The sequence below is a fragment of the Lepisma saccharinum genome, chromosome 29, assembly GCF_977018435.1.
Source record: "Lepisma saccharinum chromosome 29, izLepSacc3.1, whole genome shotgun sequence".
In the NCBI taxonomy this organism is placed as follows: domain Eukaryota; kingdom Metazoa; phylum Arthropoda; class Insecta; order Zygentoma; family Lepismatidae; genus Lepisma; species Lepisma saccharinum.
The window spans coordinates 16,572,959-16,586,286 of NC_139257.1; the positions used below are offsets into that span (position 1 = coordinate 16,572,959).

At 36.5% G+C, this 13,328-nt stretch overlaps 1 protein-coding gene across 5 annotated transcripts in view; it reads right to left on the reverse strand.

The window, feature by feature from the left end:
* The window catches only part of LOC145981498 (zinc finger protein zfp-1-like), a 90,668-nt gene that overhangs the window by 70,068 nt on the left and 7,272 nt on the right, over nucleotides 1–13,328 (reverse strand). For 4 of the 5 annotated variants that reach the window (XM_083114773.1, XM_083114774.1, XM_083114771.1 and 1 more), the window contains 2 exons: nucleotides 3,471–3,635; nucleotides 801–998 (listed from right to left, as the gene is read on the reverse strand). In XM_083114773.1, the coding sequence (XP_082970899.1) occupies nucleotides 801–998; nucleotides 3,471–3,635 (363 nt within the window). The remainder of the gene's footprint in view (nucleotides 1–800; nucleotides 999–3,470; nucleotides 3,636–13,328) is intronic. The other variant, XM_083114775.1, reaches the window with a different exon arrangement.

Here is a 13,328-nt window from a genome sequence, read left to right on the forward strand (position 1 = left end):
GTGCTGCCACCTAGTGACGTGGTCTGGAACTCATCTCGCAGACATGTGGCGTACCCCACCCTGGCCTACATATCCCGTAAGTTTCATCGCTCTGCCACTTTATTTCGCTTTTTCATGGCATTAATCTGGTTATTTATTGACCGTACCAAATACATTTTACTGTTACCAATTATTTTACAAACCCGAGTGCAAATGTTCGTTAAGGAACGTGAATGGATCATTAACCTCCTTAATTAATTCACACTCAGGAAACTACATTGGGTTTTGCCTTGAAAAATACACATTTTATTTGACATTTACAGAATCAGACTATATGAATTATATGTTTATAGCCATATAAATATTAAAAAAGACAGACTTTTTGCAGTAATTCACATGTTGTTTATAGATATATTGGGTCGATAAAATCTTAAGTAATTTTACTGGATAAATGAATACCAATAAATATATCCCAGTCCTAAAAATAATATCAGTGAAATATTCTTGCTTTTATAAACAAAGAAAGAAAAATTGAAAGAGAAAACCTGAAAACAAGAGGAAGAAGCATGCAACACTGAAATTATCTTCTCATATTTTATATTTTCCCAATTTCAACATTTCACCTCTCTGGTTCCAATGAAGGAAAGATGTACAAGCATTATAGGGTCTATAGGCACCTTTCACTGTATTTTGGGTCATAATCCAACATAACAAAATTCCTCTTTCACTCTCCTTTGAAACTAAAGCGTAACTGGTAAAAAATTAATAACTCATGAAATAGAACTAACTAAAATTTACTTGTAGAACTGTTAAAAACTCACCAGCTTTGAGTAATGATGCTGACAGTAGCCGCAGTACTTAACATTATCCAGATAATTGCCAGCCTCTTCGCACAGCAAACCCAAGGCTTGAGCACACGTTACATGGAACTGGTGCTTGCAGCCTGACTTGTTGCACTGCATGCATGCACCAATCGTAGATCGTCCTCCTTTTCCCTGCTCTTCACAAATGTAGCAAATCTGCGAATAAAAAGTTATCACCATTACGTTCCATTTGTAATTCTTTGTTAACTACGTGATGACTTATTTGATAAAGAATATGATTCCAGAGGCAAGGTGAGGTTAAAAACGCCCCATTATCACAATCCGGCATACGAGAAGAATTATTCTGTGTCGGGAATGGAAGGCAAGGTAATAAAGGGTGTTTTTTTACGAGTGATAGAACTTTCGATAGGGATAGCTGTCATTTGTTTTGTTTTGATGACATGTTGTTTTGTCATTTCATATCAGTGAGCATTGGCAAATAATCATGGAAAGACTGACGCCGCAACAACGTTTACAAATTGTGGAAATATATTTCCAAAATCAATGTTCTGTTCGCCAAACGTATAGAGCACTTCGGAAATATCGGTGCTGTCAGTGAAATGGCCAGCAAGATCATGTGACCTAACGCCACTGGATTATTTTCTTTGGGGATATGTAAAGTCTCTGGTTTATGCTGATAAACCAGCAACAATTGACGCTTTGGAAGCCAACATAACTCGTGTTATTAACGACACACGTCCCCAATTACTTGAAAAAGTGGTTCAAAATTGGACTGATCGAATCTGGTTCATCACAGCTAGTCATGGTGGACATATGCCGGAAATTATTTTCAAAAAGTACATGTCAGAAAGTTATCTTTCAAATAAAAACACAATTGCTTCAAACTTAATTTTTTATGTTTTATTTCAATTCAAAGTTCTATCACTCTAAAAAAAAAAACACCCTATACATAGAGGCATGAACATTTAGTTTTTGACGAAAACACAAAATGTGAAATATAACAATGCAATGTTAATTTTTCATGTTTTTGAAATGCCTGATGTGTGTTTCCTAACATGTTCTGCCAAGAAGCAAAATGAAATAAACTCTTAAACGTGAAAAGGAAACATGTTCTGCCAAGAAGCAAAATGAAATAAACTCTTAAACGTGAAATTTAAGAGTTTATTTACCAATGCGACACTTTCTCAAGTCTGAATTATCCTGTGAGTTATGCTATTCACAGAAAATTGATTCATTCTGCTCTAAATATTGGAGAAGAAAAGATGGACTATTTTACACAGAACAAACTTAATACTCTCGTAACTACAAAAGTGCTATTAGAAGAGAAATATTTATTTTGTTGAATAAGTGTAGTTCTTAAATCAAACATCAGTGTGTTTAGTTTTAATTTAGAAATATCAATAACAAATGTCTTGAAGGTTTATGATGGAACCAGTTGATGGAACTACAGTATTGGCCAAATTATTGCACTCATCGTAAAAAAGAAGCACATTTAATCGTTTTGAAAATGTTCTAACTAAATAAATTCGACGATTGTTATACCTTTCTATGGGATTAAACTGTTTGTCTGCTTCGATATAGTCTTGTTTCTTACAATCCTTTCTTTTACTGTGTCCTATGAATAGATGGCAGCGTGATTTTTAAAAATGCCTGGAACAATGTGTACATTGTTTACAGTGTTATTTATGCTATTTGTTTGGTTATAATAGGGATGTGACGAAGCTGAAAATTTACTGATGCCGATGTACTCACCGATAATTTTTGGTACCGATGCCGATATTTAACCGATTCCGATACATAAGGTTATTAAACAGAAATTGGATGTTATTTTCAGCATGACAAAAATAAATTTGCTATGTACATTTCTATTGTATATCATATGTATATGTATATCATATGTATATATATTCTCAAGAGATGCGAATGTACATTTGCATCTACAAAAGGTGGTTATGTGAACCTTTAAGAAGAACATGGATTCTCAAGAGATTTAACATTAGTACACAAGCAGCTCCTTGAAATGCAAAATGAATTCCTGTTCTTAATGTTGGAAATTTACTGCTGCCAGATTCAACTTCAGAAACACCAGTTTTGGAAGCATTTCCCCTACTTCTTCTCCTATAGCAAATCTGTTCAGCAACACTGAACACTCAATCACTGAATACTGATGCAGCAGGTATGTCCAAGTATTTTCTCAGCACTTGCTTCAGGTTTGAATACTCACTTCTGAATTTCCAATACAACAGCAGATCCTGGATCAGCAATGTACTGTTTTATTTCCGATTTTGAGTTAGGTTGATCCTCTGAATGAGAGTTTGCAATAATTTTATTACAAAAACTCTACAATAATGATGAATCAGAACCTAATTTTCAATACAGGTAAATCTTACAAAACTAGAATATAAAACTTGTTAGAAGGTAAAACTCTAGTATAATCTGTACCGGTTTAAATATCGGATTTTTGCCAATTCCGATACCGATGCCGATATGTCAATTTCGGCCGATTTTCATACATCTGTAATCGGCTTCGGCACATCCCTAGTTTATAACAAAGGAAATAATATTAATTCTGGTTGCTGTAAGGGTGTTCTTTATTTTGTTAGCAAAAAAAATATTTCCTTGAAATTCTCGAATGTATGTACAAAAAGCATGCTATCTTGACCTTACCTTATTGAAGCGTTCTGGAGGCACCAACGACAGTATAATAGGCTCCATAGTAGTCACGTTACCAAACCGAACTTCTGGAATATACAATGCACAAACAACGTGAGCCCATCCACTATTATCGGTTCTCTTTAGAGCTCCATCCTTAGTGGGGCACAGCTCACAACGCTGAACAAAGAAGAAAATGCACAATTAAGTACAATACTAAATGTGTACTTAAATTACTACTACTTGCCCAATTACTCCTATCTTCAACAATACTCAGTGCAACCTCGATTTTACATTTTTCAGGGGACTGAACATAAAATACAGGAAGATTTATTTTGCTGTGTTGGAACCATAAGGATTGGATGTATAATGGAGGTAAAAGGAAAATCTGGGGACTTAAAATCGTGGTTGCACTGTATATCATTCTTTATCTGATGAAGAGGTGTAACAACAAATTTTTTTTCCCAGGTTTGTTTTCTTTCAATCAGCACCAAATTTTGTCACACTTTGGTCAAAAGGTTAGGGAATTCCAAAATGAGAAATCTATTGAAAGCTCTTACGGCAAACATCATCAAACCGTCAATTTTGAGTGAGCTCATGACTAGGGCCCGGATTTGTATTTATTTACATATTCTATTCCTCTCTAGATACATACCTTTAAGAGGAAAATGTCAACGAATTATGTAACTGACATGATTTTGCATTAAGTTTTATGTTACATATTTGCCAGGATATTACATATTCGCTAATTTACTTTACCTAAAACAACATATTTCGTTAATTGTTTCCTATCTTGATTCTTTCTCCTATATCTTTTTAACTCTGACACATGTGATGTCATATTTTCTAATCAATGAGATCCATAGTGCATACGGTCACCTAAAATTGACTGCCAACTCGAAAGACAGGCTGAAGACAATAAAAAAATACAGAAACTGTTATTTATCGAAAGATACTGGAGTCCCTCCCCCCTCTCCTTCTGGTTATATATTTTAGTTTCGGTTTTAGATTTAGGCAAAGCACCTAGAAACTTTGCATCGGTGGACAAGAAAGCTACTTTCCTGTATGTAGCAAGTTACACAATCTGTTCCCTTGTACAAAAAGTATCAAAGTAGCTACTTTCATTCAATTGTTCTTTCTGTAGATCCCTTTTTTTTCTATTTTCTTTTGCAATTTGTTTCAAAAATTACAAAGAGCTCCCTCACATATTTACATATTCTGCAATAATTTGCGATGTGAAAAGAAATGAATAGTTCGTTTCTTAAACATGTACACATTGCAGTGCTCTTATGAGTTTAAAAATTTGATACAAATTTTAATTTGAACAATTATATTGATAATGTTCAAATAAAATAAATATCTAGCAGAATTCTCGAAATTGCTTGGATACTCGATTATTATTACTATTACATATTTTTTTGATACTATATATTTAGTTACATATCCTTTTGATAGTACATATTTTATCAATTATTGTTACATATTTATGTATCCGGGGTCTACTCATCACGATATTTTGGTGCAGGTAGTGATCTTTAGGGAAAAGTTTGGAAAACAGCATCTTCATGCTGATTGCAACGCTACCATGGGCATCGAGAAAACTTGTGAATTCTGAGAAGAAATTGTAGTGGTAATGTCGTTGTCTCTTGTAATCGTTCTTGGTTCGATCGTTACTTGGTGGAAGCGCATTGCACAGTGTCATATCCCAAGGTGTCTACCAAAATAACAAATCCAAAATTCTTGACCTTCCCCCCTCCTTTTTCTTAACATATATTTAATCGCCCCCTATTTAGTTGGAAATTAAAAAAATAATTTTTTTATTCCTTGAAAAACCCCTACCACAAGGCTGGTTAAGATGAAAACTGAAGCTGTACCAGGTTAGCCACTCTAGGATTCAAGTATACAGAAGGTTGTTTCATGTCAATGGTAACGATTTCGATCACCAGGGAGCAGCACATAGGCACAGCACAGAGCAGCCAGAGCCAGTAGGACGAAAGTACTGTGTGTTGACTTGCAAAGACGACGGTTGGTATGGCACCGAAAATTCCAGTCTTTTGGGAGGGGTAGATCTGTGCCACTTCCGACACTGGTTATAGTTATAGCCAGATAATTAAACAGTGCCACACGAAAGCCTTCCATGTGTCAAAGAAGGGCATCGCCATAAAGCTTGCACCGTACCTGTTGCTGGAACCAGTCAAAGTGGGCCTCGGACATATCGGAAGCCCAAGCGTTCCCACAATGTTGTGCAGAAAGTGAGATCCTTGGTGCGACGTGAAAACCCTGCAATGTAAAGAGTGATTGCACAGGCAATGCAATGTTTCCCTGCAACTGTAAATCGCACCATACCCTAAGATTTACAACTGGTGCGGAAGCACAATGCTCAAGTTCATAAGTTGCGTGCCTCACATGTCCAGGAGAGGAAGACCAACAGTCGGAAGCTCTACGAACGCCATCTGGCTGGGGACCGCTGGAAGTATGTGGTGTCCCTGGATGAAGAATGGGTGTATCTGTCGAGATGTGATAAAAAAAAAGGGCCATCTACTATCGTCCACGTGATGCAAGAGATCGATCTGAGTGGGTACGTGAATGTGCTGAAAGTTTCCCACGCTGGTTCATGGTTGTTGGTGGTTACTGCCATAATGGCAAACTTCCACTGCGCAGAGTGGACAAAAAGGCTAAAATAAATGCAGCCTATTACCAGACGAATATTTTGGAGAGACATCTTGTGTTGTCATCCACCAGGACAAGGCATCCAGTCATACGGCAAACTCCACGCAGGCATACATGGATCGGATGGCACGTGAACCCTTTACAGACATCCCTGTGAAATCCCCAGATGCCTCTCCCATGGATTTTTGTGGGTTTCCGTTGTTGAAACGAGCCTTGGGAAGCAGATGGTACCGCACAATTGAGGGTCTTTGGAAAGCTTGTCGGAGTGGGATCGTTTGACCAGTGTTCTTCAACACAGTTTCCTCCAATGGAAACTCCACTGCAGGGCCATTGCTGCAAGACAGGGGTATCACGTGGAGCACCACCACTTGTGATGTCACGGTTTTTCTTAAGGTGAGGTGGGTTCTAACTTTGTTACCATGGACGTGAAACGACCTTCTGTAATTCCCGGCTTTCAAAGAAAACTTTCAAAAAATTTAAGGGTACAAGATGATGTTTTCACTATTTCAACCTTATGTATTACCATCTCTCACTATCCACATCCAAATATATTAACAATAAATGGTATGTGAGATACCGATGCATCCAAAAATTCTAATTCAATTTCATTGAACGGTATAGTATATACGTATTTAATTCAAGGTGCAGAGTTTACATTTGCAATTTCACATATTCAGACTAGAAATACATCTACAAAAGATATCACATATTGCAATAATCTTCCGTGTGTCAGACAGACTGTTCTGAAAAGGACACTAACAGACCAAATGGATTGAGATAATATTGTGTTATTTTCCATGCAGCTTTTTTTTTCTCCTTACTGTAAAAAACTTGGCTCGGCGCATTAATAAATATGTAATAAATTAAATGGGATTTTCAATATTTTATGTCTACGGAGAAAAATTCAAGCAGAATTCACGCACAATTCCTGGTGAGTAAACACCCTGGGTACCTTAACAAGAGATTTAGACTTGCTTTAATTATTAATTCATGTAAAAATTAATGCTTCAAACTTCTTCCTGGATGGGGAATGACCAGAAAATTCTTAAGAAACAAAGTGAAGAAATCTTAAACAGAACTTGATACAATTGTAATTTCCAAATATTCAATTTTATGAAATCCCAGTACAGCTCTATATAACAATGTAAATTCACTATACCGTAAGAATTCTTTACCACAAGCATAATTTCTTGACTTTTTCGACTGGTAGACACCCTGATATCCCACTTTAAGCTGTAGGTCCAGTCCTGATTAACCTATCTGTGCATAAAGTCAACTTGAAACAACAAATCAAACAAAGAAATAGCAACAATTATCCACAACTGCACTATAATTATTCAAACTGAACATTGGCAACGACTTCCATACAATTAACATTTAAAGTATTTTATGCTACTAACCACGAAAGCTGGACATGAAGCCCTTACGTGTCGATTCTGTCAGCCTGTACAGTGTCAACTATGAGTATCTCCATAACTGCCAGATATAAAGATACATTTTGGTAGACCTACAGACCTAGTTGAAGTTAGTATAATTAAAACGATCGACCTGCAATTTGTTGATATCTCAAACTAGCAACTGTGAAGATCTAAAATGGCTTGGGGAGTATGATGGTCTCTGTCTTACAGTAATACTACAGTAGGAAGTTGAGGAGCTTCCAGCAACACAGCCTTTATAAACCTTAGTGGGAATGGCTATACTGCACAAATTTCATTGTCTGCATTAGAGTACTTATTCAAATATCCGAGTAAAATTTCATGGCTGTTGGGTTTTGTAAAGTTTCCAACCAAAATAATGTAGCCTTTCTATAGGGATGGGAAGATATCCTAATTATCCCAAATGTCTGAGCTATCCGGAAAGTTATATTGTGTATCCAGTTCATGGGCTATCCACATATTCTTTCATTTGACATTTTCGAATTACACTGTAAGGATTTTCTACAATTCCTTAATCAAATCTGTTCTATCCAGATATTATCTGTTACATCTCAAACAGATATCAGATAATTTGAATCCATTATGCAGATTTCGTGGCCATCCCTACTATCTATGTTATCATTGATTGGTCATCTAGGGCGGATTTTCATGACTTAGCATATTATTTTCGGTAAGGGTGACGTGTTCCCTACATATATAGAAATTCATATTGTGAAGAAACTTTTTTAAGGGCATATTTTGGCCATTTCTACGTGATAAAGCATATTTTGATGGATTTTCGGTCATATTCAGCATATTTTCAATTTTTCAAGAAATATCCAGTTATTTTCCAAGTGGATTCATTCTTACTCCCATGTTCACTTGAGCATTTTTTTTTGGGGGGGGGGGGACTGCAGAAAAATCTTTTTCATTTTTAATGGAAAATTTACAGAAAGTATTCATTTTGCATTTCAACTCAGGGCCCATAAAGTGACCTATGAAAATATTTCAGCATAAGTTAGATATTGATGTTTGAAACAGTCTAGTTAAAAGGGCATATTTTTCAAATTTTAGTGCATATTTTGTAAAATTTTAGGTCATAAGAGCATACTTAATTTCGAATATTTTGGTGATTTTTTGGTCATATAAATCCTAGCCCTTGTCATCACGTATCCACTCAAATGCAGTAATGAAAAACTCACAAACTACAGTCATGTAAGAATAAAAAAAAATGACTTATTAACTTTACCGACAATTTTACTAGCATATATAATTTCTGGTCTTATCTACTTTCACCACTTCATAAATTGTGTTGGAACCAAGAAAAACTTAAACTATTGTGTGTTGTGCTAGCATATTTTGCAAAGTGTAAATAGTAACAGTGTCAGTAATTCGTGAGCACCCATATTTGAGCTGTAAGCAAAACATTTTACCTGCCACAATACACTGTCAGAACTCTACACCCCTTCATCAGATGAGCAGTGATATTTGTGGGGTTATGCATAAACAACTTTAAATATGAGGGTGGATCAAATTAAACCGGAACAGGGGCCACAGAATGAAATCAACAAGGTTTATTTCAAACTTATCTCCAAAGTTATACAAGCACTTGTCCCACTGTTTCATTAAGCGGTGAATACCCTGCTCGTAGAACTTCTTTTGCTGAGATCGGAACCAGTTGCGAACATTGTCAATGACATCATTCTCCAAGTGGAAGCACTGACCCTTCAATGCCTTTTTCAAAGGACCAAAGATATGGAAGTCGCATGGTGATAGATCAGGGCTATATGGTGGGTGTTCCAACACTGTCCACCCAAACGTTGCCGTGTTCTTTGTAACAGTTGCCGTATGAAGCCGTGCATTGTCATGCAGCAAAACCACTCCAGAGGACAACAAGCCGAGATGTTTGGCCTTGATTGCTGCTTGGACAATACTGCTACCTGACCATCTATGCATATCACATGCTCACGTACGGCTATCTAAGGCGAGTCCATTATGCAGAAGGGGTTTCCTTCCTTACATCCAGTCCTAACTCTGCACAGGGTTGTCGCCACACACATACATAAATATAACCCAATACATTCATTCACTGTTCTGTTTCCATTTGATCCAGCCTCATATATGATCCCAGGTATTATACAAAATGAACAGGATACATACAGTCACACTAATGCCAAATCCACAAATGTGCAAATTTTAACTTTTCACCAAAGTACAGTCTCTTACTTTCTTTTTGTTAATAGATTTACAAATGTAAAACCGGTTTTCCCCTAGGAAATTTGAATATTAAAATTAGGGATGGGATAGATTAATCCGTAATCTATCGATATCGGCCGATATATGCTTATTGATGTATCAGTAAATTACTGACAATTGTGCCATTCTTAAATATCTATAAATATCTTTAAAAAATGGTGTAGGAGACAGTAAACACTTACCACAATACAAAGAAAAGTCTTACATTTTGAGGCTAATACCTCATTGTTAGAGGCATGCATATTTCTTTTTTGACGAAAACACGAAATGTGAAATAACACATTCTAATGTTATTTTTTTATGTTTCTGAACGGTGTGAGGTGCATTTTCCTACACTGTTTTGTCACGAAATGATGCGAAATGAACTGCAAAATGCGAAATAAATTCTTAAACACGAAATTTACCATTTATGTACAGACGTGACACATTCTGAAGTATCCTGTGAGTAATACAATTCACGAAAAATTTATTAATTCTGCTGTAAATATTTGAGAAGCAAAAATGGACCCCTTTATACAGGAATAAACTTTATATTCTGGTAATGATTTAATTGTTTGATTTGGTGTTATAAGTCCACTTTATGCACAGTAAGGCTAATCGAGACTGGACCTACAATTTAAAGTGAGATCCGAACCACTATGTTCCTCGACCGGGGTAATGATTTAATGTGCTATTAGAAGGGATATGTATATTTTGTGTAATAGTGCAGTTTTTAAATCAAATTTGGGATTATATTCACATTTTTTAAAACCAAAATGTCATTTCATATGGCACTTTTTCACCGCTATAACTAGCGAAATTTAATTTTATTTACCGCTGTTTAACCAGAAATTGACTGTTTTTGTACAGAAATTTTGCTTTTTTATTTACCAAAAATATGTAACGGAGTTACAATAGCGTAGAGGCACAGAATACTGAGGCTGGCATCCGTACAGTGTTGCCAGAGAGAAGTGATAGATCATGGGTTCAGACGAGCAGATCCTTTCACCAGTGTTTACTGCAGGATGGGGTGAGGTTTGGGAGGGAATGAAGAATTGCTTCTTGGGTGGCTAGGTTGAGTCTGCACACTGATGAAAGGATCTGCTCCTCTGAACCCGTGATCTATCACTTCTCTCTGGCAACAATGTACGGAAGCTGTGCCTCTGCGCTACTGTAACTCAGTTCTTTTTTATTCTAGTGACAATGAGGTACTAACCCCAAAATATAAGACTTTTGTATTGTGCTAAGTGTTTACTGTCTCCTACGCCATTTTGTTTATCTGCCCTTTTGGCACTCATTCAATTCCTGTATCTATAAATATCTTGTAATTTAGTGCAATTTCCTGCGACTTTGTTACAATTTTAATGGATATTAATATGTATTATCCCTCCCCTGATTTCATGTTTAAATATGCAACTTCTTCTCCATTTTTTTCTTGTATGTACGCACTGCTTGCATTGTAGAATTATTTCTCTTGTAATAACAGTACACTACAAGAGAAATAATTCCTCTCCATTGCAGTCACCTAGAAACACACGATTATTACGGACGTCAATGAGCCACCTAGGTTCTTCATGTATCGTGTGTGATTTATCGGATCTGTAGAATATCAATTTGGCATTACTTACCTTTCACTCAAGCTTTCGTCACATCATGTGGCTTCATCACTAGTCATCTCTTTCCTCTCTCTCTCCTTTTATGAAAAAAATAATTATATTTGTGAAAGAGAAGAGAAATCATGAAGTCGCATGATGTGAAAGCTTGAGTGAAAAGTAAGTACATGCCAAACTGGACTTTATCTACCTAATGAAATGATCGCATGTGGTGTATGTTGGTTGGTTGAGTTGGTGTTTTAAGTCCACTTTATGCAAAGTAAGGCTAATCGGGACTGGACCTACAGTTTAAAGTGGGATCTGAACCACTGCCATGTGCCTCCACCGGGTTTCGAACCCGGGACCCCATGTCATGTATGTTATTCCTTATCTAGAATACAAGTTATTGGTAGGGACGTGAAGCAAGGTTTTGGTGTTTCGGAATCGCGAAATAACACCGAATTTGCACTGTAACGCGAAAAACACTGCGAAATATGCACTATAAACTGGACATAACACTTTATCTGTTCAAAAAGAACTACCAGCAGCGGTATGAGATTTGTCCATTTCTAGCCTAGCTAGTGAAAGTTCGATTCAAAAGAGTTTGTCATGCTTCATACATTGCAGTTTGGCACAGAAATGACTGACAATGCTTTGACCTCATCCTGAAATAGAATTTGCCGCGGGGATCTTCTCAAAAGGGAAGTTTTGTAGGTAAAAAAGTAAAAAGGTAAAGTGCTCCCCTGTGCTTAGCACAACGCCATGAAGGCGTATAGGGGGTGTGGGGGTAACGCCCCACACTTTCTTGATCCGGTCGTGAGTGGGGGTGATGTGATCACGTCCCTGACCGCCTTTACCCCCCAGGGTTTCCCCCAGGTACCCATGTTATTCGACGCTGGGTGGTTGTAGGAATGGGAAAATTTTTAGGGAGAAACACCTGTTGCGTGGGGAGGGGCATAGGGGTGTGGGTGCATGTTTGTACACCAAATGATATTTTGAGGTCTGAGATGCATTTTATGGCATTGTTAGGGAAATTTCAGTCAGTCAGAATCACTGAAGATGCATGGTTTGTGCAGTGTCTTTCATTTCCTTTTCCTTCTGTGGTGTACTTCACAGCATCCCAAAGCCAGAGGTGAATGCAGTAGTTTGTCACATTACCACTACACCGTCGGGGAGGCCCGAGAACAAAATTAAAGTGAGTGTAACAAACCGGAAACTTTCTGTCGTCGAAGGCTTCGAGAAGCTTAAAAGAAGGAAAGAAGACAAGGAGTACATCGCACTACGAACTGCGAAAGCCTATGTTAAAGCAATCATTCCATTAGAGTGAATGAAAAAAAAACTGCTATCTTTCTATTTAGAAATTGTTTTGTTTTATAGGAAGTGTGGTGAGTGAATACTGTGAACATTAATGTTATTGTAAACTGAATTTATGAAAACAATTTTTGAAAATCTTATTATGCGAAGAGTGAAAGGTTTGAAATATGATTGTGTTCAAAGATTTGGGTGATATCCTTCAATAAACATTTCATATTTAGTGACAGATGAGATGAAATAGTTTTCCAAATGCAAGAAATTTGGTCATTTCTCACAAAGGTAAGCATTCTATTTATTTATTTTTGTCATTAAAACTAAAATTTGCCATAATTTTCCATTACTAAAGCAATGTGAAAATCTTATGCATAGAAGAAACTGTAAAAAAAAGCCTGTATAAATAACACCAATTTTCAATTAATAACACCAAATTTTGCTTTAACCCGTGAAATCTAACACCGAATTGCAGTAAAAAATAACCCCGAAATTTAGGGAAAAATAAAACTAAAACTTCAAGTCCCTAGTTATCGGTAAATTTTAGAGTTACTTCATCAGCTTCGAACTAAATTTCACACTGTTAAATCCCTAATTAAAATGTTTTTATCTGGAAGTAAGATTTAGCACATTCGTGGTCTTGACATTGGTAAGAT